The sequence below is a fragment of the Vigna radiata genome, chromosome 9 (genome assembly GCF_000741045.1).
Source record: "Vigna radiata var. radiata cultivar VC1973A chromosome 9, Vradiata_ver6, whole genome shotgun sequence".
Classification (NCBI taxonomy): Eukaryota; Viridiplantae; Streptophyta; class Magnoliopsida; order Fabales; family Fabaceae; genus Vigna; species Vigna radiata.
Genome location: NC_028359.1, coordinates 8,808,146 through 8,834,731, shown reverse-complemented (window position 1 = coordinate 8,834,731; position 26,586 = coordinate 8,808,146). Strand labels below are relative to the sequence as shown.

The 26,586-nt window shown below is 29.3% G+C and overlaps 2 protein-coding genes across 2 annotated transcripts; both read right to left on the bottom strand.

Annotated features, from left to right (window-relative positions):
* Window positions 1-363: 363 nt before the first annotated feature.
* Window positions 364-5,952, bottom strand: LOC106773264 (transcription factor bHLH85-like; the record flags this gene model as incomplete). The annotated part of the gene is made up of 6 exons (XM_022785896.1): window positions 5,917-5,952; window positions 5,491-5,817; window positions 2,494-2,862; window positions 1,362-1,446; window positions 1,120-1,271; window positions 364-417 (listed from the first exon to the last, which is right to left on the bottom strand). Coding segments are annotated over exons 1-6 (1,023 nt in total), but the record flags the coding sequence as incomplete, so codon positions are not given.
* Window positions 5,953-16,256: 10,304 nt separating this feature from the next.
* Window positions 16,257-18,079, bottom strand: LOC106773877 (transcription factor bHLH18). The gene is made up of 4 exons (XM_014660639.2): window positions 17,888-18,079; window positions 17,407-17,808; window positions 16,800-17,183; window positions 16,257-16,535 (listed from the first exon to the last, which is right to left on the bottom strand). Exons 1-4 carry the CDS (start codon window positions 17,933-17,935, stop codon window positions 16,461-16,463), a joined length of 909 nt encoding a protein of 302 aa, XP_014516125.1. The 5' UTR covers window positions 17,936-18,079; the 3' UTR covers window positions 16,257-16,460.
* Window positions 18,080-26,586: the final 8,507 nt, after the last annotated feature.

Genomic DNA, 26,586 nt, shown 5'->3' with positions numbered 1-26,586 from the left:
AAAGGTGAATCTTTTCCAGAGCCTTTTAATATATTAAAAATACAAATTATCAACCTCATATTTAGAATTAAGATTACGGATAAAAAATTCTAATATTTATTATTATGTTTCGTCAATAAATCTATTTTACTAATGAATTGTTATCCATCACTAAAATTTCATGAATGAATACACTAATTGAATCATGAATGGGTAAATAATACATGCCTTCATAATACAAAGAAGTTTACATGGTGAGGCAAGTTTTTGAAGTTTTAGAAGAACTGCATACCTAATAAACATCCATATAAACGATTGTCCTTATAACACAAAATTCTTCACTAACATGTTATGTTAATATTGAAATTTACATAATTTCAATAAATCCTCATTTAAAATATTCACTAAGTCATCTATTGCCATGCTGAAATGTTCCACCTGCACAACAATAGAAAGAAAATTCTTAATAACATTTCTATGAAAAAAATAAGAAAAAAATGACATCATATTTTTCATAAATTAATTGTAAGAGCTAATTTATAAATGTTATTTTTACATCAGATTATGCAGGAAAAAATTTTCATAAGAGGAACCACAACCTATATATTTGATTTATTTTCAAAAATGTCATCGCGCAGTATTATGCTGTGGTTTCTAGTGAACCGATACATAATGTGCGCTATAAAAACTCTATTTTTTATTAATGAAATACTTAAATTAGCTTATATGTGAGATAATTTTGTAAATACTCTTATAATTGCTCTATTTTTAATTAAATTTATGTTTAAGATAATTTTAGTATTTTTTTAAACTTGTTTCCTTAGAAATATACTATTATTCCTAGCTAGATGTGATATTCTGTCTAACATCGAAATATGTGATATGTGATATTCTGTCTCACATTGAGATAACATCAATTTATAATATATAAGTGTGTGCAAACTTCACTTTACAAACTGATTTGGTGGAATTGTATTAGGTTTAAAATCTACTTCTTAATAATTAAATTTTTTAAAATTTACTTTTTACTTCACACACAAATTAACTTTAATTTAAGAGATATATTTATGGAGAAGTTTACTCTAAACAAATCCTAGTTAGTAATGTTTTTCCTTTTGCATGGATGATATTAGATTGTACCTGGCAAATGATACAAATGTTTAGAGCAGAACTTCCCAATGGCAAAACACTGCTACCAACTATGGAGAGATGGTGAGATTCAAGCTTCGAAAATAGCTTTGCTACAATGTGTTGTCGTCTGTCACAAATAACTCTGATTCTTACATCTTTACCTGAAACACTTGCATCAACTTTGGGAAATTTTTCTGAAATATTAACATTGGATCCCTTGTTTTTGCTGCACTTTACAGATTCTGTCTTACGTTTTTGTTCTTGTAAATCTTTCACACGATTCTGTAAATGTTTTACATAATCGATCGTTTTGCCAAGGATAGATATCTTGTCTAACTGCACATACAAATATTTTATACTTTTAACCAAACACAAATGTTTCACATAATTTCAATATATAATTGCTATTAAATGGTCTATTCTATAATTTTTTTATAACTCTTCGTTTAATTTTGACACCCATTAATTTTCTAATGTAAGCTTGAATATTAATGTGAAGATGTGAAAATAAATCACAAATTCTTAGGTATCTCTGGTGTCATGCCAAACTGATTTTTTGACACACCTAAATTTATTTAACATATTAATATATTTAAAATTTCTTTTTTTTTTACATTGAACAAGGGCAGTACAGTATATTAATGAAAAATAATTCTTTAACACATTTAAATTTTTTACATCCATTTGACATTATCCTCTCACTTTTTATTTTTTTTTACAAAAATTTACACTTTTATGATCATTTTATCCATGTAGTCTCTGTCAAATTAATGTAAAATGGTCATACCCGTACTTTTTGTTTCTTCAACTTATAATATATAGAAGGATTTAAAAGGAAATAAATAAGATGTAAATAATCAACTTATATAAACATATTGGGATAGAACTTCACCGATCTTCTACTATATCCTAACCTTGTTCAATGTAATAAAAAAAATGCAGTTTTTAATAGAATATCATTATCATGACACACTTTTATATTTATTAACAAAAAATATAAAGGTAATATGGTCATAAAAATGTAAATTTTTGTATTTCTTTAAAAAACAAAAGAGTAAAAAGTAAGTAAGGATAGTGTCAAATGAATGTAAAATATTTAGGTGTGTCAAAGAATCATTTTTCTTTTTTTTGGAAAATGATATTTTAACATCATTTTTTGACATCACTTTGACACTGCACACGTGTCAAAATGTGGTTGGACGATTTTAAATTAAAAAAGCTGAGACAAGGACATATTTGAAAGAAAAAAACCAAAGTTTTTTTTTTTTTAATTTAAAATCATCCAACTATATTTTAACACATGTACAATATCAAAATGGTATCAAAATGGTGTCGAAGGAAATGGTGTTAAAATGTCATTTTCCGTTTAGGAATTGAAGTTACCTTTTTCAAACCAGGAAGCATGGCTGAAAGTTCTACCATCATAGTGCTGATTTTCTCTCTCCTCTTCCTCTCAGCCATTATGTGCTGATTCGTCTGATGAAAAGTGCTTCTTTTCTTTTCAGGCTTTGCATGTAATGCTTCATCAGAAACATTTGAAACCACAGTGGAGTCCTCAAAAGCCAGAGTGCATGAACATATATGTTTCTCCAAACCAGAATTCGCATGTTGTGTGTTCGTTTTCAAACATGAACCACCGTCTATGTTGTTCTTCTTCTTGTTGTTGATATCAAAACCTGAAGTGCTCTCAACCTTCATCAATTCTTCCTCAAGAGAATTAGTGAACAAATGAAACTCATCATCACCCATTTCCTGCAAAAATGAAAATAATTTTTTATAAGAACCAAATCATTTATCATACGATGTTCGGTTGCATTTTTTATAAGAACCAGTTTTCCCATGATTCATCCATTGTTTATGCCAATAAAAGCTTCATTTTGTTTGAACTATGTAATGTGAAAAAGAAGAGAAAAACAACAATGTGGTACCACCACAACATGTGGATAACATAGAATGGTTGTACAATGATAATTAAAAATTAGAAAATGACGTATACTACACATCTTTATTGTGCCAAGTCTTAAAAAATATTATTTTTTTAAGTAATTAAAGTTAAAATATGAAAAAAAATAATTAATATGTTATAAAATACTTTTCTCTAAGTAATAAAAATTAAAATATGAATAAAATATAATTAAAATGTAACTTTATAAAATGCTTGTATTAAAATAAATTTTTGAAAAAATTAAAAAATATTTAGTTCGTGGGACTGGGCCAAGTAAAAGTAAGACGAATTTTATATTGGAATAATGTTGAAAAAGGCATTTTTTACAGTTTATTTGATTTTGGAAAATTGTATAGAGTAGTAGGTGGGTAAGAGAATAAACGAAAAAGTAAAATGTAAATAGATAAGTCTGATTGAAGAACAATAAAAATTAATTACTTTAAAATAAAAATAGAAATTAAAAATAATATTATGAATTTTAAGTAATAAATTTATAAGCTATATATAATTGATAACTTTAAAATATGTTGTCATAACATATTATTGTAAAATAAAATGAATTAAATAATCGTTGATTTTGAGATTACTATTTATTTTTAGGATGTTTTTGGTGAAAAAAAAAGTATAGGATTCACAACTTAGTGTTTTAGCTCTTTATGAATAGTGATTTAAAGTGAGGGATAGTATGATTCAATGCGGTGTAAGTGAAAATCAAAGTGGAAGGTGAGATACTTGTTTGTTTAGAGTGAATGTAGGAGTTTACTCTTAGAGGTTATTATGAAACTCTAATGGTATTTCATTTTCAAGTAGAGAGGATTGAACCATGTCTTGAGGAATATCACGAAGTCTTAGTCTTGGGAATCTCCAGTATGCCTCAAGACTCGGAACAGACTAAGCTCGTAAGTGTGGTAAGGTGAAACTCATTGACAATGATTTTGCAAAGCAGTAGAGGCCACCACGAGTACATAACCCGCCATAGCTCGACAATCATTCTAAGTCCGGACAGGCAAGTCTAGGTAACATGTTAGGATATGTCTGAACTAGTTTATCTTGCTTGAATAATTATGTGAATGTATTATGTTATATAATTGTATGAATTCTTTTATGTCTAACTTACCCTTGCTTTTATGTTGTCTGCCTTTATATGTTTTCTCTTTTGTGATGATCACCTGATTTGTGTGAGATTAGGGAGACATTCGTTCTAGTTACTCTAGCTATAAGTGATTGAGGGGATTCAGTGGAGAAGTCGAACGAATCTACAGGTGTAAATATTGTCTTTCATAAATTTACTTTTTATAATAGTTAATTTATGTTATATGTAATATTATTTTAATAGTATTTTACTATTCAACATAGGATGTTACAGATATCATCTTTCTTAAATTCAGTTTATCCGAAAAAGAATTTTTGATTGTTATTATGTTATCTGATTATTTTTTATAGTCAAGTCCAATTTGGGGTAAATCAATATCTTTTAATGATTTTTTTATGCTTTAAATTTTCATAATCTAATTACTTTATATTTTGAAAAATTGAATGAGGTTATTATCATTTAGAGTCTTTCCAAATTAGTTTAAAATCACTATCTAACATACAAATATTTTAGCTATTTAATATTATTAAATTTTAATTAGTCTCTAATACATAGTAGAAATTAATAATAATAATTATTTAAATAATAAAAATCATTTTAAACACTAATAATTTGTAAACAATTCAATGAGTGTTTTGTAACACACACACACACACATATATATATATATATATATATATATATATATTTATATATATATAATTTATTAGTTTTTCATGAAAAAGTATTTGATTTACATAATTGTGAATGAAAAAATTATTTTGGTTATTATTTTATTTAAAATTAACTTTATTTCTTCCTTTTTTTTCCCTTTTCCAATAACTGTTCTCCTTTTTTTAATAAAACCCAATATGACATTTATAATCTATTAGGCAAGTGTTTTTTTTTTTCTTTCGAAATTCACGTTAATAGAATTTTTCATATCTGATAACTAAAGAAATTAATAAAAGTGACTCAATAGTTTTCAAAATAACTTTTTAGAAAATTCATAAAAAATATTCACATAAAAAGGCTACAGTAATAAAATATTTTTCATCTAAATCAATTATATGAATAAATGAAAAATAAAAACAAAGCCATAAGTGAAAGAAAAAAAGAAAAATCAATGATAGTAGAATATAATTTTACGTTAATTTGATACATAATATAAAAATAATTTTTTTATAAAAGTGTAAAGTTTTATATTTTTTTTAATAAGAAAAAAAAAATAAAAAGTAAGAAATGATACTGTGTGAGATGTGAGATGAATGTAAAAAAAGTTGGGTTTCTCCAAGAATATTTTTAAAAGAGAAATGTGAGAATTGAAGTTTTTCAAACCAGGAAGCATAGTTGAAAGTTCTACCATCATAGTTCTGATTTTGTCTCTCGTCTCAGACATTTTGTGCTGTTCTGTCTGAAGAGTGCTTCTTTTCTTTTGCTCGGCATGGAATGCTTCATCAACATCATTTGACACAACAGTGGAGTCCTCGAAAGAGGATGACAATTCTTGGTTCTTCTCCGAACTAGAATTCGTGTTCGTTTCCAAACATGAAATATTTTCCATGTTGTTGTTGTTTTTGATAGAAAAATCTGAATCATAAGGCACTGAACTCTCTCCTTTCATCAATTCTTCCTCAAGAGAGTTCACGTCGTGTTCGTTGAAGAGATGCAACTTATCGTCATCCATTTCCTGCAAAAAGGAGAATCTTTTTCAGAAGAACAGATATAAAATATTAACATAGAATTTTTTCTTGCGTGATTCTCATGCAGTGTATGTTGTATTACGTACCAAATCAGAAAACCATTTTTCCCATGATTCATCCATTGTTTATGCCAAGTATAACTTTCTGGAACTATATATTGTGGAAGGAACCCTTCAAACGTTCTACCAGCCACGTGATAATATAGAACGGTTGTGCAATGATAATTAAAATTTATTAGATACCAATAGTACCACATATAGAGCTATCAGTCCAGTCCACAGGATTTGGTTCTGTTTTATATGGACTCGGGTAAAAAAAACCTTAAAAAGGATTGTCTTTATTAGATCACAAGATAAAAAAGTTAACCGGGTTACTTCATGGATTGTCTTTTTAAACATGAAAAATATATTATATTATTTTGAAATATATTATTGAGTCTTTTTATTTATGACAGTTTATCTCACTTAAATCTATCTTGGCTTTCGATTTAGGTTTGGGTCGAATTCACATCGATCTTCGACTTTCAACTTCTGTCTCGTTTTTCAATCCAGAACAATTTATCTCATTTTTTGACATGGAATGATCTCTTTTGACCTTCAATAGGTTTGTCTTGATCTTAGACCTATGTTAACCTGTCGACTCATCTTAACTTTTGGCCTAGGTTTACCCATATCAACCTTTAGCCTATACTGACTTGTCCTAACATTCAGTCTAGTCCGTCTTGACCTTCGACTTGGACAGATTCATCTCAACCTTTAGCTTGGGCAGATCCATATCAACCTTCTCTCGACCTTCGGCATAGACGAGCCCGTCTCGGTCTTAGGCCTATGTCGACCGTCTTCACTTTTGGCCTGAGTAAACTTGTCTCGACCTTCGACCTGAGTTGGCTTGTCTTGACTTTCGACCAGGACATGCATGTCTCGCCCTTTGACGTAGGCTTGTCCATCTCGATTTTCAGTCCAAATCGGTCTATCTCGACCTTCAACGTGAATAAGTCCATCTCAAACTTTGATGTGAACAGTCTTGTCTCAATTTTTACTCGAGTCAAACAGTCTTGATTTGGATTATATGTATTTATTAAATATTACTTTCCTAGTTAATAAAAAGTTAAAATATGAACAAAAAATAAATAAAATGTGATTTGGTAAAAGTCTTGTATTAGAATAAAAATTATAATTTTGGTATGACGAAGAAGAGAAAGTAAAAACATGTAAACTTTGGATTGATTGCATATTATACTTTCATAATTTTTTATCATGTAAACTTTTTTAAAAGACTTTTGAATATATATATATATATATATATATATATATATATATGGGGTTGGTTAACGCTAGGGATGACAACGGATCGGGTCGGACACGGATAGTACCTACCTGTAACCTGATTTGTCGAATAAAATCCTACCCGCTACCCGACCCACTACTCGCCGGATACCGGTTTAAAAAATACCCGTGACTACCCGCGAAAACTCGCATAAAATAAAAAAATATATTTATACATTTTAAAATAAAATTTAAATAAAATTACAAAAAATATATATAAATTATTATTATTTTATTATTTTTTGCGGGTAACGGGTACCCGCGGATCGGGTAGTATACTACCCGTACCCGACCCGTTTAGAAGCGGGTATTAAAATATCCGCTACCGGTTACCCGCGGGTAGTAAATATCTGTAGGTAATAACTACCCGCCGCAGATTTTACTCGCGGATACCCGTGCCTGCGATTTTTTTGCCATCCCTAGTTAACTCGCGTACGCCTGTTTTTTAGTTGGTACATTTTAACAATGTGTACGAGATTATAGTAGACAAAAATACCCTCATATATTATGGATTCTAAGATTTAAAGTCAAGGATATTTAAATAATTTTTATTGTCAAAACTAAAAAAAAAAAACCCCAAACCCTTACTCACCTCCCTCATTCCTCTCAATCCTTTCTCTTTCATCTCTCACTCCAACATTTTCTCTATCATCCTATGGTAAATCCAAATGAAAAATAAATTAGAAATACTCGTCTTTAAACAATTTACCTTTGTAAAGAGTTGAGTCATTGGCATATTCGCCTTTAGGCAAAGGTTCATTCAAGATCTCTTCAATTTCATTATCTTCACTAACCTCTCTAATTTCATTATGTGCAGATGTTGAATCGTCATCTCTTAAAAAACCTTCAGGCAAATTATCAATTCCTTTTGATGTCATTATACTTGTGAAAATTAGATAAAATTAGATAAGACAAAAATTATAAAATGAAAACTCATTATAAAATCATTTTTTGTAAGAAATTGTTTAATAGCGAGCGTTTCTTATTTTTTTCAGGCGAATTACCAATTCCTTCATATGTCATTATCCTTGTGAAAATTAGATAAAATTAGATAAAACAAAAATTATAAAATGAAAACTCATTATAAAATCATTTTTTTTAAAGAAATTGCTTAACATCCATTGTTTCTGATTTTTTTAATTGGGACTACAATAGAGATGACAGAGAAAAGGTTGGAGTGAGAGAGATAAAAGAGAAAAGATTGAGAGGAATGAGAGAGGTGAATAAAGGTTTGAGGGGTTTCTTTGTTTTTTTTAGTTTTGAGAATGAAAATTATTTAAATATACTTGACTTTAAAACTTAGAATCTATAATATATAAGAGTATTTTTGTCTACTATATTTTAATACACATTATTAAAATATACCAACTGAAAAGATGTATGCGCGTTAACAAACCTATATATACACACTTGAAAAATGTATCTTGAAATGAAAAAGTGTACGGAAGATTTTATACTAATTAAAAATAAAACAAATTTACAATATGAGATGTCTAACTATATATATTAATATAAATTTTTAAGGGACTTTAAAAAACGATGTTAGAGATATATTTTGTTAAAATGTTAGTATATATGTGATTACCATATTCGAGGGAGTTTGGTAATAGAATATTAATATTATAAAAAAAAGTTAAATACACAACGAATCTGAAATTTCAAATTGTATAAGTTGTAAAATAAATATTATAAAAGGCGATATTTTATACGTAGTGGTAGGAAATAATATATTTATTAAAATTTTTCATCTAAATATTTTGTATAGTCTATATATTGTATGGTGATTATTCTTTCCACGTTAATAAAAAATACATCTGTCCCAATCTTTACACGTAGAATATTTTATGATTACATAAAAATACATCTATCCCCGTGAACAGTTTTACAGTGAAAACAAACACATTTAGCACGTGAAAAATTGAATGATGATGAAAAAAATATTAATTAATCTCATTTTTAAATAAATAATTGTATCGTTTTCAAAAATTTAATATATTGAATTTATTTCATTTTATAATTTAATTTCTAAATATTTTATTGAATACAGTAAATTTATATTTATTAAATTTTATTTTATTTTTGTTTTGAATTAACATCAAACGCAAAAATTTACTCCTTCAACTATATAAACACTATTAAAAGATATTCACATCAAACTTAAAAAAAATATAAATTATATATACTTAACACTTTACAAAAAATAATTAGTTGACATTAATGAAGAAAATTTTTATTTCACATAATGATAAATAGTGTTAAAAATATTAAGGGTTAGTTATATTTTTACTCTCTATATTTGTATGAAAAATTAAATTTCTTTTATGTTGGAAACTTTGATATCCCTTCCATTCTATTTGCTTTCCTCCTTCCATCTTGTTGGTTGCACTACCATCTCAACAACATCAAGAATGTCTCATCTTCTTGCTCTCTTTCATTCCAATTGCTTTCTATATCTTGCTATTTTTTAATATATATATATATATATATATATATATATATATATATATATATATATATATTAATTTTTATGACTTTGTATATTTTGAATGCTAGGTCTAAGTCGTGTAAAATATGACAGCCTTTTAGTTTATATAATAAATATTATTTTTAACACACCATATCCATGTTTTCTTCATGCTTTCTACATATCCAAAACACACAGTACATAAGCTACCTACTTTTTTTTTTCTCTTTCTTCCAGCTTTTAGGCCATTTTTGGACATTTTTTTCTCTGTGTTCTTTTCAACCATATGTTTTGTTCTTCGTCCCATTCTAATCCATGTGCTGCATATTTAATTATATGAATAAAACAAAATTATTCTATCCATCTATGAAGAAGTTAGTAGATGATTTTGTTGCTTTTAATGGAAATATATAGACTTCACTAGAATTAAAAAAAGTGGCAAAAAGTGACTAAGGTATGTAAGTTTAAACATTTCTTTTTATTGTTGTTAGAACTGTGAAATACTACAATTTTTTAGATTATTATTATTTTTTAAATATAATCCTCTTTTAGTAGAATATATATTTTCTTTTCTAGTCATGTCTTCTTTTATTTACTTCAATATGAAATTTTATTTAAGATATACAAACTTAGTTTCACACAAAACTTGCCTATATATATATATATATATATATATATATATATATATATATATATATAAAATTATAATTTGATTAAACTAAAATATATTGATAATGAAAATAAAAAGGGTGTTTCTTAATTAATTAATTTTGTAAAAAATTAAATTAATCATCCGGGTTTCGAAATGAAACTTGCAAAATAAATTTCTATCGGAAAATGATATTTTAACACCATTTTTTGACACCATTTTGACACTGCACACGTGTCAAAACGTGGTTGGACCGATTTCAAATTAAAAAAATAAACTTTGATTTTTCTCTTCCAAATATACCCCTGCCTCAACCTTTTTAATTTGAAATCGTCCAATCACATTTTGACACGTGTGTAGTATCAAAATGGTGTCAAAAAATGGTGTTAAAATATCATTTTCCATTTCTAAACAATACAAATTTATATATCAGTTTCAATGACGTATCATACACTGCCAAACTTTATATAGTCATAATATATAAAGACAAAGTTGTTTTTAATGCATTTGGATCTTCATCATTGAATTTCATGACCCACTTCTTTGTTTTCTCTGAGGTACTACGTTTGATCTTGAATTGTTTTTTTCTTCTTTTCTTTTCTTTTCATTTTGCAAATTTTTTGTGTATTAACTTTGTAATAACATTAAGTTCATATAACTTTTCAAAAAACTCTAAGTTAAAAGGCTATTGTATAATGCTCTCAACCGTTAATCACAATATTGAAATTAGACGTACTAAAAAAAATTCAAATATAGTGTTCTTTTATTTTTCATTTAAGCAATTAATCCAAATATATTCTGAACTAAAAAGAAGTTAATAAATTTTGGAAAAGGACTAATATATTTAAATTAAAAGAGAAAAAAATATGTGAAATGTTAAAGGCAAAGAAAAAAAAAGAAAAAAAATGAAGTTATTTAAATTAAAGAAAGTTAATATATTTAAGTACAAAGTTTATACTACATATTGATTTCAAAATAAATATTTTTATTTTTTGTTTTAATAATATTAGTTACTTATTTATTTATTTTATTGTAGATGTAAGAGTCTTAAAAAATAGTGTTTCAATATTGATAATTTGTTTAAAATAATGAAATTGATTATTTTGATATTAAAATATTTATAGTATGAATAGAGTTTTTATAAATAAGTTTTATTATTTAAAAAAGATATCATTTCCAAAAACTTTTCTCTAAAACTTTCTCTCTTCTCTCTAGGTTTTCTTATTTTCTGTTCTTTTTTTTAAAGATTGGAAACCGTTAGAGTGATTCTTTGTATGAGCTCTTCAATTTTGTGTGATCAATTTCTTTGATAAAGTAAGTTGATTTTTTGTCCCTTCTCTTGGTTTGAATGTTTTCTCTATGCATGTGAATCATTTTGGTTCACATGTAGTGTTTGAATATTCTATAATAGTCTTTGTTAATAAGTGATCTTAATGGTGTATCTCTTTTTTAGATTGACTTATCCTTTTTTTTTGTATTGTTTTTTCATTATGTTCTCTTTTTTTGCAGTGACCACCTCAATTAATGTTGTGAATAAACTATCATGTAGCGGTAGACGCAGTTCAAAGATGACAGTAGTGTTGAATTATGTTGAAAACACTCTACTTTTAAATGACACAACACCACCATTTCTTTTTTCTCATAACATAACACTCACAATATCACTTTTTGGATTTTTTCTATTACCCATTTCCCTTCTTTGCATTTTCCAACTCATATTGTTACACTTAACCTTACAAAATCGGTTTTTAGAGTAAGGTTTGCACTCACTTATATATTATGAATTGATCTTATCTTTAATCGATATAAAATTTTCAAACACATATTAATCAAATTAGGTGAAAATAAACTACCTTCTTTTTTCTCTTTCTTCGAGCTTTTATGCCATTTTTGGACTTTTTTTTTTCTGTGTTCTTTTGAACATGTGTTTTGTTCTTCATCCCATTCTAATCCATGTGCTGCATATTTAATTATAACAAGGAATGCGAATAGAATAACACTATTCTATCCATCTATAAAGAAGTTAATAGGTGATTTTGTTTCTTTTAATGGAAATATATAGACTTCACTAGAATTAAAACAGTGGCAAAAAGTTGATTAAAGTATGTAAGTTTAAACATTTTTTTATTGTTGTTAGAAGTGTGAAATACTACAATTTTTTAGATTATTATTATTTTTTTATATAATTAATCCTCTTTTAGTAGAATATATATTTTCTTTTGTAGTCATGTCTTCTTTTATTTACTTGAATATGAAATTTTATTTAAGATATACAAACTATATATATATATATATATATATATATATATATATATATATTCAAATTAATATATGTAAAGATGGTATAAAATGACAATTTGATTAAACTAAAATATATAGAAAATGAAAATAATTTTGTAAAAACAATTAAATTAATTATCAGGGTTTCAAAATGAAACTTACAAAATAAATTTAAATCCCAAAACAATAGAATTTTATATATCAATTTCAGTTCGACAATTATGTCTCATAAAGACAGAATATATAAAGACAAAGTTGTTTTCAATGTTGAGGACATGGTTGGATTTATTCAATTTCATGACCCACTCCTTTATTTTCTCTGAGGAATATGTTTAATTTTGAATGGTTTTTTTTCTTTTCTTTTCATTTTGCAAAAATTCTGTGTATTAACTTCACACTGGAAAAGATATTTCAACCTCCCAAAATATAATTTAAGTGAGAAACAATGTTATAATTTAACAATTATAATATATGGTTCTGTTAATATAACTTTTCAAAAGAACTATAAGTTAAAAGAAGAGCTGTCAAAACGGGTCACCTCATTCAATCCGGCCTGGTTCATCACGGGTTGGTCACTTAGTGAGTTAATCCAATCCGATTCATTTATTAGCGAATCAGAAAAATTCGAGCCCGACTCGACCTACCTTGGGTTGGTGGATAAATGGGTTGACTCAGTGGCTCACTTAATTATTATTTTTTAAATAAAAAAATTATAAATTTTCTATAATTCAAATCTAAACAAATTTTACTTTCAAATTTAACTTCCAACATAGATGTTTAATTAATTTTTAAACTAAGGAACTTAAATAATTTTTTCAAGCAAAAAAAATAATAAATATTTTTTTATAAAATTAAAATTAAAGTTTAATAAAATAAAATTAGGTAGGTGGGGTGGTGGGCTAACCCGGCCCACCGTAGGTTCAACCCGCATGAGTCGGGTTTAAATGAGCCGGGTTGAAATTTGACCCGGGTTGAAATTTGACCCGCATAAAAAAAATACAATTTTTTCAAACCTAACCCGATCCGAACCCGTGGTGGACTGAGTTGACCTGTGAATTGTGACTCATTTTGACAACTCTAATTAAAAGGCTACTATAAAATGCTCTCAACCGTTAATCACAATATTCAAATTAGTCATGTACTAAAAAAACAAAATTCCAAATATAGAGTTCTTTTATTTTTCATTTAAGCAATTAACCCAAATATATTTTGAACTAAAACGAAGTTAATAAATTTTGGAAAAGGACTAATTAAGGCTTTGTTTGAATATACCATTCCCCTTCTAGTGCTTTCTTGGTATTTTGCTTACATGGAAGATAGAGGAAGATATGATAGAGACATACACACATCTTTTCTCTGCTATGTCTAGTTTTCGAGGTTGAAAATTTGTTATTAGTGAGTATGTAAGAGCCTAGAAAATATTGTTTTAGAATTGATAGTGTTTAAAATGATAAGACTCAATTATTTTGATGTTAAAAGTTTGAAGTATAAATAAATTTTTTATAAATGAGTTTCATTATTTAAAAACATCTTTCTAAAAAACATTATTTTAGAGCTCAATCTAGTTTTTATGAATAGAATTTTTATTTACGAGTTTCATTATTCATCTGTTTGAAGATCTACTAAGATGATCCTTTAGGCGAGCTCTTCATTTGTGTCTGATTAATTTCTTTGATAAAGCAAGTTGGTTAATTAATTTGTTTTCTTTGTGAATGTGAGTCATCTTTGTTCACATGAAGTGTTTGAGTATTCTATAAGAGTCTATACTTATTAGTAGTCATGATGGTGTGTCCTAATCGTATTTGTTTTGTTCCTAAGGCTAGATAAGGCTTCTTGTGCATATAAGGGTGTTTTAATGGTTATTAAATAATTTGGTGTTTCTCTTAGGTAAGGAAAACTAATTGCACAATTTTAACGTAATTGATGTCTTGTAATTGCTTATTGTATGATGTTACTATGATTGCATGCATGATTGAGTTGTATGATGAAATTGATCTACTGAATTTGGTACGTGGATGTTTGTCATATTGAATTGTCTTAGTTGAGTTTATGTTGATTGGGAATCTTGGGATCTGATCAATTGAGTCAATTGATATATGTTCCCTAACATCAAAAGTTGTTATTACCCAAAGTACTAAGAAGGGGATACTAATTTGAGCATTCGGACATGTTCCATTTTCTCCAAATCACAAAATTTCATATGTTGTTATCCGATACATCAGTAAATGATGACAGGTTAGCGTTGAGTGCTAGTTCATTTTTTAGGTCTCAAAGCATTTTAGATTCAAGACGTTGAGCGTTAGTTTTGAACCATTGAGTGTAGTAAATTTGTGAATGCTTTGGTGGTGTGCAGTAGCAGGACATTGTTGAGCACCATCTTGCATTATAGGCCTATAGAAATTTAGTTTCAGGATGTTGGGCAGTAGAAGGGTGTCACTGAGTGTGAATTTTTGTGAGAAAATGACATTGAGTGCGACCTTTTGTGAGAACTCTGTTGTTGAGTGCCACCTATGAGTGTTAGTGTGTATGTTTGAAATTTTTTTCTTCTTTGATTGTCTAAGATATAATACAATGTACTTCATGCATGTCTAAGAATATCATGGTGTTTATTCATGTATGATATTTCGATGTGATGAATATTGTATATGTATTTGACGTAATTTTATGGATCTCGTGGAGAGATTCTATGGTGGTGTTTCATTAATGTATGTATTGATATATGGATTCAGCATTGGGAGTTATCTCCTCGCTGTAATAACTACTGTTAACCATTGGTGAGAGGAGTAAGAGTTCATAATCTAGGGGCTTTACCTTGGTCAAAGATGTTAACGGATTAACCTTGTGGTATGGTGAAACCCATTGGCAATGACTCTGCAAAGTAGTAAAGGCTAAAACAAATTTGTCAGAGTTTGATATCAATACATGTATTTGGATGATAGAGTCTAGTATGTATTTTTATATGTGATATGATTTTTGTTATGAATGAGTTTTGTGTGGTAATATCTTTATGCCTATCTTATGAATGTTCTTTTGCACATTAGCTTACCATCTTCTTCTGCATTGTTTTTATCTGTTGTATTCTCATTGTTTGCCATGATTACCTTAGTGGTGTGAGCATACATTGATGTTGCGGTAAATGCAGTTCAAAATTATAGTGATATTGTATTATAGATGTAAGATGATCTTGTTTTGTATAAACTTATTCTTTTCTAAAAAAATTATTATACTTTTGATAAGTATAATATTATCTATAATTGTATAGAATCGATATATATATATATATATATATATAATATTGAAATTATAGTTACTTTATATAAGTGTAATAACAATATTAAATTTTGATTATGTGATATTTTATACTGTTAAAGAAAAATATAAATACATAAACTATTATTAAAAAGATAACGACATGATTGGTCGTGTTAATATTTAAAGTATGTATAACTTATAATATGTAATAGAATTATGTTGAAAACATATAGTGATTTGCCTTTTTATTAAAAAGGTTTTTACTTTTCTTGAAATTTTTATTTATTTTTCAATGATTATGTGTTTCAATTTTAAACTTTCTCTTCTTTTTTTCTTTTTTTTTTTTGCTTTCTTTCTGTGTCTGTGTATCCAAAACACACTGAAAGGGTGAATTTGTTGAAGCATTTTAAATTGCAATGTAGGGTGGAGAAAGCATGCATATACAAGATGAAAACTATAGAAATATATTAATTGTGTAAAGTACACAAAATCATTTTATTTTCCATAAAAATGAATGTTCGTGAAGATGGCCAAAACCATAACTATCATGCACAGCAGCACTATTTCGTTCTTTATAAGCTTTAATGATAGAAAAAAAATGGAAAAGAGACATTCAACAGTAACCTGTTGAAGTTCATTAATTAATATTAATAATGCAGATTACAGCACTTTGGACAAATCCTCAGTCAACGTTTTCACAAAGTTGTCAACTGTGGTGGTGAATTTAGGGTTCATCTGCAAGATAAGGCAATCATATATACGTATCATGGTCCATGCACATCAATATATTATTATTTTAATGCTCCATGTGATATGCATGTAAGGCTCACAAAAGATAAATATTCTTATTCTTACATCGTACATGTAAATCTTTGAAAGAAAACACCTCGTGATTTTAATTATTCTTAGAAAATATCTTATAAAGTAATTAATATAATGATCTAATTGTACTATTATAAAGAAATATATAAATTAAAATTATAAGAAGAGTGTAAATACCTGAGCAATGGTGGTAATGGTGAGAGCAGAATTCCCAAAAGGCAAAACATTGGTGGAAACAAGAGAGAGATTATGAGCTTCAAGCTTGGCCATAACATTCTGCAGAACGTTCCTTTGCATCTCACAGGTTACTCTGATAAGTACATCTTTTCCTGCAACTCTTGCTTCAACCTTTGAACATTTATTGGTAGCTTTGTGATCATCATAACAAGCATCAGAGCTCCATGAAAACTCATAACCAACCATCTTGCTTTTTCTCACTTTCAAACATCCTTCTGATGATTCTATCTTCCTCTTCTTATTCTCTTTCTCCAAATCATTCACACGCTGCTCCAGACACTTCACGTATTCTATCGCCTTGTTCAGAACAGTAACCTTGTCCATCTACACACATCTTTACAAATTACAACTTTCTTATTCTACTTCATGCAAAGCAAATTCATCTTTGCACCCTTTCAACAATCTACATCAGTTCAGTAATACATGTAATAAATAGTAGATGCTAATACTATATTAAAATAGTATGAGAAATAGTTCTATATATATATATATATATATATATATATCCGTGGTACCAAGAAGCAAAGGAAAAACCATATGAACTAACCTTTTTCAAGCCAGGAATAAGAGAAGAAAGGGCAATGAACATTTTGGTGAGATTCTCTCTCCTTTTTCTCTCAGCCATTATGTGATCAAGTGTCTGAGAAGAGTTTCTTTCCCTCTTGAGGGGTTTTCTGGTTTTTTCTTCAGTCTGATTTGAGTGTTCACCAAGATGTTGGCATGTTTTCTTATCAAAAATTGGCACTGAAGTGAAATTCTCAAACGACAGAACACAAGACTTTGGTTTTTGTGAAGAAGCATGTTGTTGTGTGAGACTTGTCATGTAAAAGCCAGTGTTCTTTTCCAAAGATGAAATTCTCAAACTGCTTTCTTTCAATGAGTCTTCTGCAGGCACCACAGAACTGTCCCTCTTAAATTCTTCAGTTAAAGTATGGCAATCATTTTCCTCCTGCAAATACAACAAAAGAGAACAATTTTTAGGAACAAGGTTGTGTATAAAGTTAGATACCATATTTCATGTTACTTACCAAAATTGAAACCCATTTTTGCCATGACTCGTCATCCATTTGGTCCATCAAACTGAAAAATGGGTGTAGTGCAGTTTTTATATGCTTATGCTATCGTGGGGAGATACCCAAACTGAGCGACGTGGGACTCCTTCCAGTGCCATTATTGGTAATTGATTGATAGTGTGTGATTAGTGTATTGGTAAAGTTGAGAAAGAATATATGTGGCTGAGGTTAAAGCCACGACCCTCTCACTTCTCTTCAACAGGTGGCATTACGATTTGATTTTTTAATTATATGCTGTAAATCAACATAAGAACAGTGATAGAAAGAGTTTTATATGTAAAAAATAAACATGTTATTGGAACCATTATAAGTGTTTAACTTGAGCAAGTTGAACTAGATTCTGGTCAAAAAGATTTCAAAATTAAAATGATTAGAGCAATTTGTATTAAAAAGGGTAAATTAGATTTGTTATATGCCAATCATTAAATATATATATATATATGTAAAGGTCGAGAAAAAACCAGTTGCTCTTCTCTTCTTTTTCATGTCTTCTTCCTTCTCATTCTCAACAACTGAACTTTGAATTCTGGATCAGATTTGGTGTCCTAAAGATTCAACCATAGAAAGCTCTCATCCGCATTTGCTCAATTTTCAATTTCCTCACCGGTAAGCCAAATTCTCCTCTCTTAAATTTGGGAATCATGATCATGCAAAGAGAATCTGCTGCATGCAACTTTCCTAAGCTTTTCCCCCAAATTTCTAATTACATTCAAACTCTAAAATATGTTTTCTTCCCAAATTGACATCCCATAGGTGATTCTAGCCTACTTTGAGTCACAAGCAAGCCACCGCGGTTCCGTTGAGTCGTGTCACTGTCGAGGTAAGGGAAGTTGGATTTGATTCTCTATTTTGTGAATTGATGTAGAAATGTGTTAGGGTTCTGTTTAAATTTGGAATTTATGCAATGTGAAAGACTTGTTTAGTATGTTGTTGATGCTTGAATTGAAATTAGATGATTTTTGTGTATGGGGGTATAAAATTCTTGTTTTCTAAGATTTATGAAGCTGTGAATGGATGCATGTGAATTGATTTGTATAAGGAAGAATGTTGGATTGAGTTTTGGTAGAGATGAAAACTGTGATGCAGGTTACTAGAGTTCAAGTTAGGTGAATTTTGTTATTTTAGGCCATTCTAGAGGAAGTGAGAGAGTGATTTGGAGATTTAAGGGTTAGGAGTTGAGTTAAGCTATTGGGATGACTTAGTTGAGTCAAATCTGACTTGTTAGAGGTGTCTAAAGGGCTAAAAACATCTTCTAATTGGTAAATTTAGATTTGAGTCCTTAGGTTGTTGAAAACTAAGATTTTGAATATGAATTGATGCACAAACACTAAAGGATGGGATTAGGAATGTCTAGAACCAGTTAGACAAGTTTGATTCATCATATAGATCAAGTTAGGAGTGTTAGAAATCCACCAATAGGCATAAAATGAAACTTAGGGGTGTGAGTTCTGCAAAATTTGTAGAAAATTTGCAGAATCCACGCCTGGGCGCCCCAAAAGGGCGTTGGGCGCCCCTTTCCTGCTGTTTCCAGCATAAATGTGACGCCCGGGCGCCCCAAAGGGCGCTGGGCGCCCTTTTCTGCTGTTGTGTTTGTTTTTGATAGTTTGTGGAGTTTCGGATGTCCGTTTTGGACGTTCTTTAGGTCGTTTTGGGGGGGGGGGGTTTGACCCTTCCGGAGCCATTGGTGAGGGTCTCCAAGCTGTTTGAATTACTTAAGTATTGATAATTAAAAGTCCTAAAGAAATTTGTGTGAATAAGTGATGGTTTTGTGAAAGTATGTAATGTATGAGTTGTTTTTATGACATGGTTGATGTTGTATGATGGTGTATGGGTTTGATATGAGACAATATAGTAAGAATGCACTTGAATGACAATGAAATTTTATGTTTGATGAATCAAAGTGGTTTATGAGGTACATTATTAATTCAAGAGGAATATCATGTGATTTAAGGTGGTCGGATTGAATATGAAATTGAGATCTCTCGGTGAGACCAGTTAGTGTATTGAATGTATGTAAGAGGCTTCCACTATGGAGGGTTATCCCTAACACTCTAACGGTCTTTCATTCTCACTTAGAGAGGATTGACGCGTGTGGTGAGAGTAGTGGGAGGTCCTAGGGTAGGCGCTATCACTGGAGGTCTATTCTGCGGTAACGGACCAGCCTTGTGTGTGGTCGGGTGAAACCCCTCGGCAATGGCTTTGCAAAGCAGTAGAGGCCACCACAAGTGCAAAACCCGTCCCAGCTCTATATACATTCTTAGTTTGGACGAGTCTAGAGGTCTTAATATGATAGGATGATTATTTTGATTTGTTTTTTGAAATTAATGTCCACGTTTATGAGGATTTGCAAGTTTATGTGGGTGTGGAGGTTCTCGGAAATATTAGATTGAATTGGATTAAATTGTATGTTTATTTGAGACCTAGCTCACCCTTGCGATGTATGTGTTGTATGTGTTTGCCTTCCTCCTTGCGATGATCATCCAATCCTTTGGATGTGAGCAGTAGGTGATGATGTGCCTCTGGAGCAAGCCTTGGAGACTGCAGAAGACCCAACTCCTAGTACTTAGGACTTCCATTAGATTCAGACTAGTTAGTTCTTTATTTAAAAGACTTCATGTAATTGTCATATTCCTAGACCTTCATTCTATTATGTATTTTGGAGAACTCTGAAGATTTTAATTAGGTTTTATTTCCCTCTATATTTTGGATGACTATATATAGCATGGACAAGGAGCGGCTCCTGGCAGGCTTCTAGTGGAAGGGGCACATGGACGAATCGAGCATACACCGGAATGAGAGGGATCTAGAGACGGTATAGGTATGAGCTATACGGTTGAAGGATAGCTTAAAGGAATTGATTTGGCTACTCATATCAACAAATGCATTTGCTTTTCGATAGCCTAACTCATAAGAACTCCATGGTTAAGCGTGTTTTTACATATTATAATAGCTGAATCCTATTATATTATATGTGTATATGATATTTTGGGATGTCACAATATATACATATATATATATACATATATATATATATATATACATATATATATATATATATATATATATATATCACACTTGTTATTTTGTTTATAAAATTAAATCTTATGAAAGAAACAATTGTTAACTTTATAGTGTGTTAAAATGAAAAGTTCTTAACCTCTCATAAACAAAAGTCAATAAAGTGGGGGTAATAATGGCAATAGTTAAATATATATAAATAATTGTTCACACTTATTATTTTCTAAATTAAATATTAAGAAATAACAATTGCTAGTGTGTTAAATTATTTATCAAAGAAAAGTTCATAATTTTTTTAAGACAATGTTAACCAAATACAATATACTAATTAAGGAATTATAAAATTATATATATATATATATATATATATATATATATATATAAGAAAATTATACATGATTTTAATTACCTTGGGATGATAGTACCTTATGTACGGTGTTAAGTATCAATTTTAAGTAAAATTGAATATTAGTTTTGATATTTATATGCCTTTAGAATATTAATTTTCTAAAATTAGAAATATAAATGTTACGTTTTAATATTATTTATAGATAAATAAAAAAATAAAACAGATACAGCACATGACACAAACAAAGTATTGTTCTCTTCCACAATCTCCCAAACACAACATATACAGGAGGACAGGTATGTAGAAAGGAGTGGAACAAGAGACAAAAATTTAATTTTCTCATACAGAACTTTCAGAACATACAAAACGTACAGTACTATAAAAATAAAAACAACTGCAATAAAAGAAATTGTCTAATCATAGAATAGAAACATTTTAATATCTTAAAACAATGTATAATGTTACGCGTTTAACTGAATGAACAATGTTAGAAATGACCGATGATAATTTTGTAAATAAATGTAATTATTAGACGTCGTTTAGAATTGTAATTCGACATAAAAGATATAAAATGTTGAATGTCCCAACGTTAGACGTCAAAAGATCAGTGAATTCAAAAAAAATTTGAGTGGGAGATTGAAAATTCATTCACTTTATGTTAGCGTGCGAGACCCTCTTCTCTTCTCAAACTTGTCTCGAACGAAGTTTGACGACCGTCACATGTAATATTTCTTTCATTTGATACAAATGTAGGTTAATTAACTACTTTATGTATGTTTTTCGACAAACCCACCTTTTGAAGGTTAATTTTTGTTTTCGTTTTGAAGACCTTATTTGTTGAACTTGTTTGTTGTTCTTTTGTTGAACTTGTTTGTTGTTATTGTTTAATTGAACATATTTGTTGTTGATGTTTATTGATTAAACTTGTTTGTTGTTGGTTATTGTTGTTTGTTGTTGATACTACACTACATGTTCATAGTTTATGCTTTATAAAATATTAAAAACTGAAATTTGTTGTTTTTCCGTTTTTCATGTCTCATAGAATTGTAAAAAAGAATCACAACTTAATTGAAAAACAAAATTAATTAACGTTACATATATTTACAAAATTCATCTTTAATTTAACGTAATATATTGATAAAATTTGACGTTAACTTAACGTCTTTCGATATGACGTCGATCTCGAATTCGACGTAAAAAAATCTAAATATTTGACGTTGTAAGTTGTTTTTGTATCAGTGTAAGCTCTATCAAATTCTCAAATAACAATTAATTGAGAGGCTTGGTAAAAGCATCAATAATATGATATTATGCAATGTATAAGTTCTATTCTTCCTTGACTTACTTGGTCATTCCAGATATAATTTGTTTTTTTCATTGTTTTTGTTTCTGCCATGAAAAACGAGATTTTTGGAGAGACTAATGATGGTAGAATTGTTATCTACCAACAATTTTAGTGGCTTCTCGTATTCTAATTCAGCTCATCAAAGTCTCCCATCATAAGCACAGAAAAGAAGCTTTTGTTGCTGTAATTTATTTAATATATATAAAATCTTGGTTATTATAATACATGAATTACCTAGAGTCTAGATTTATGTTATAAAGGTGGCTTAGAATTTTAAAATTCAATGTTATAACTTTTTGACAAGCTCTTTTTCTTGGTCAAGTTGAACACTTATAACGAATCTTGTTAGCAATTTGGGTTATATATATATATATATATATATATATATATATATATATATATATATATATATATATAATTACTAAATGTGTTAACGTCATTATATTTTATTAGTCAATTTTATAAAGTGATTTAATTAAGATAAATATTTAAGGGTATATTTTCATGAAAGGTATATTGTGTAGAGACCAGCAATAATTTTAATTTGTTGAATGGCTCAAATTATAATTATTGAAACTAAAGAATATTAATTAATCTTCAAAGGTTATTTAAAGAGTCATGGTCCTCATCTGTGAACACAAGGATTTATTCATGTTTCTTTCTCTTTATCCCCATCAAAAGAGAAAATCCAAAGGAAACTAAAAGTGCTCTGCAAAGGGAAGATCACAATTCAGGTTCTTCATTAATTGTTCTTAATGTTTAATCCTTCAAGTAAGCTTCCGCTTTAATGTTCTAAGGGTATTGAGAACTGCTTTGTTTAAAGTGTTTATTGTTCATTACTAATTTGTCAATCATAATAAATCTAAGGCTTAATACCTCCCTTAGTCCTCGTATTTGTGTGAAAATCTCAGTTCGGTCATCAAGTTTTGAACTGTCTCAATTGGGTCATAATTTTTGTAAAAATGCACACATTTTACCCCAACCGTTAACTGATCTCAAACGGCGTTAAGTTTAGCTGACGTGGTATGCTGACGTGTTGGCTTAATCCCTTCTTGGTCCTCGTATTTGTGTGAAAATCTCAGTTCGGTCNTCAAGTTTTGAACTGTCTCAATTGGGTCATAATTTTTGTAAAAATGCACACATTTTACCCCAATCGTTAACTNATCTCAANCGGCGTTAAGTTTAGCTGACGTGGTAGCCAGAAGACATGCTGACGTGTATTATTTAATTATATGAATTATTTTTTAAAATAAGCAGTGTTTCACGTGGCACAATGCCTATTATTTAGTTTATTTGAATTAATGATTTTATTCATCTCTCTGACAATTAGGGATTTTACACAGATTATCTCGTCGGCTCAAAAAATAAAGTCACCGGAAAACTCGCATAACCAGTGCAATTAGTCTCACAGCCTTTTCTGAAAATGAACCAACTTGGTAACCTATAGGTTCATCACTAGCCTTTAAGCTATTTATTCCACTAATAGCAGAAGATAACTGTTGCACAATAAGATCAGTTAACGATTGGGATAAAATGTGTGTACTTTTACAAAAATTATGACCCATTTGAGACAGCTCAAAACTTGAGGATCGAACTGAGATTTTCACACAAATACGAGGACCAAGAAGGGATTAAGCCAACACGTCAGCATACCACGTCAGCTAAACTTAACGCCGTTTGAGATCAGTTAACGGTTGGAGTAAAATGTGTGCATTTTTACAAAAATTATGACCCAATTGAGATAGTTCAAAACTTGAGGACTAAACTGAGATTTTTATATAAATACGAGGACCAAGGAAGGTATTAAACCTAAATCTAACAATTAGTATCAGAGTATGTTAGTGATTAATTGAGACAGAAAGGAAAGGAAGTCTAGAGAAAAGATTTTAGAAAGAGGTAAATGTTTTTAATAATGAGATATATTTATAAAATTCTATTTATATTATTGAATTTTTAAAATTAAAATAATCAGTCTCATTATTTTAAAATATCTATAAATTCTAATATTATGTTTTCTAAGTTTTTACAAATAGCTTTGTGAAAGACTCAAATATTAATAAAGTTAGATTTTAAAACTCAAATATTCAATATGAACATCTTCAAGCATCATTAAGCATATTGGTCTTCATTTGTGTCTTCAAAACTCTTCATAAAAATCAACATAATACTCAACAACCAAAGGGGTGCAGTAGGAGTAATGAGGTGTACTATAGTGGAGAGGTGCAGTGCGAAAGAATTAATGTTGAAGATGAAGTTGTACAACAAGGGTATTTTAATCTTTTTGCTATTCATTTGACATGCATATAGTAATTATGAGAGTGTAGGAAGTAAAAGTCTATATTCGCTGACCCTTGGTATCTTAACCCAGAAGAATGGCCCAAATGTATTTACCACCCCCAACTTATCAGTAACTCAGCCATCAATGACTCGATTAAATACCTGCAAAATTATTTTAATTTATAATTGATAATGGCAAGTGAGCCGCGTATAATAATATTACAAGAAAAATTATTTTATTTTATAATTATGCATTACATTAAGAAATCTAGTCCATCATAAGAGAATAATGAAATACCTTTCTATATTCCATTTTTAATCATGATCGAATTAAATATAAAAAAATATCAATTCGTATTATTGATTATTTTTAATAAAAAATATAGCTATTTATTGAAAATAATTATTTATGACCATGCATTTTATACATTTAAATTGATTTCAATATTTATATATAAAACTTATGTAAATCCCTCTTTTGCTCTCTCTTATATATGCGGTGTCAGAGAAAAATGTTGTTTAATAATTAAGTATGATAAAACAAGAGCATTAATTAAAGCATCTAACACCATTTAAAAATATTAAAAAATTATCAAATTCTATTTATAAGATATAAGAAATTTAATAATGTTAAAGTAATAAAATTGTAATTGTAACTTCCGTTGTAAGATTGAATTAGCCAAAGTTTCTACTTTTAATTAGCTGAAGTTAGTGATACATTTTAATATTCAGATATATCAATTTCTACTTGTATTATATCTAGTAGAGATCGTAATTGGGTCATAATTGGACCAACGCTTATCATACTGTTGGATCAATAATCTAGTAGAGGATAAAATAATTAAAGATATTTGATTATAGATATTTGATATGTTGTGATATTTGATATGTTATTTATGAATAACTAACTGAATCTATAGGTAAGTTTGTTTTTACTTTATTGGATCTGTACTAGTTCAGGGCCCATAAGATGGCTTATAAGTATAAGATCAGGGCCAAAAGTCAAGTACATTTTACTTACACTCCACTACATCCTATTAATGTTTGATCAAAATTCAAACATACAATTGTGATACACAAGTCCCAAAATCGCTCCTAACTTGAGCAGTAGAGTGCCTTTTGCAGCTACCTCCCCCTCCTGGTTAAGAAGACAACCAAGCGACCTAGATTGAATGCAACCGAGAGGTCCAGACCAGGGGCAACCGAGTGGTCAAGGCTGAAGAAAGGCGAGTGACTCAAGCTATCCAGACGTTTAGAGGCAAAGAGAACACGTCGAAAAGGTTAGTGTCTTGGTCCCACAAAATCCCTACCGAAACATTTTGGTGCCCACAAATTCGGAGTTGTTGTATTTCTTCATTGCAGATGATAGGATCCTGCATACAAACCACTCAGCCAAGTGATGTCCAAAACCGAGTGGTGAGGTACCATACAGACTCACTCTCATCCTAAACCAAGCGATGAGGTTCTATACAGACTCATTCTCGTCCTAAACCGAGCGGTGGGGAACGTTCTCCATGAACACTCACTCTCGTCCATAAAACCCAGGGAACGCTCTCCGAGAACCCTAGTCCTAAACCANGGGAACGCTCTCCGAGAACCCTAGTCCTAAACCAAGCGATGAGGTTCTATACGGACTCGCTCTTGTCCTAAACCGAGCGGTGGGGA

Bases quoted from the DNA above. Each gene is read 5' to 3' on its own strand.
- LOC106773877 (XM_014660639.2), bottom strand. From the start codon at position 17,935: ATGGACCAAATGGATGACGAGTCATGGCAAAAATGGGTTTCAATTTTG. The intron at 17,809-17,887 runs GTAAGTAACATG...TTGTATTTGCAG, and splicing joins AAAAATGGGTTTCAATTTTG to GAGGAAAATGATTGCCATAC. The intron at 16,536-16,799 runs GTATTTACACTC...CTTATCTTGCAG, and splicing joins CCATTACCACCATTGCTCAG to ATGAACCCTAAATTCACCAC.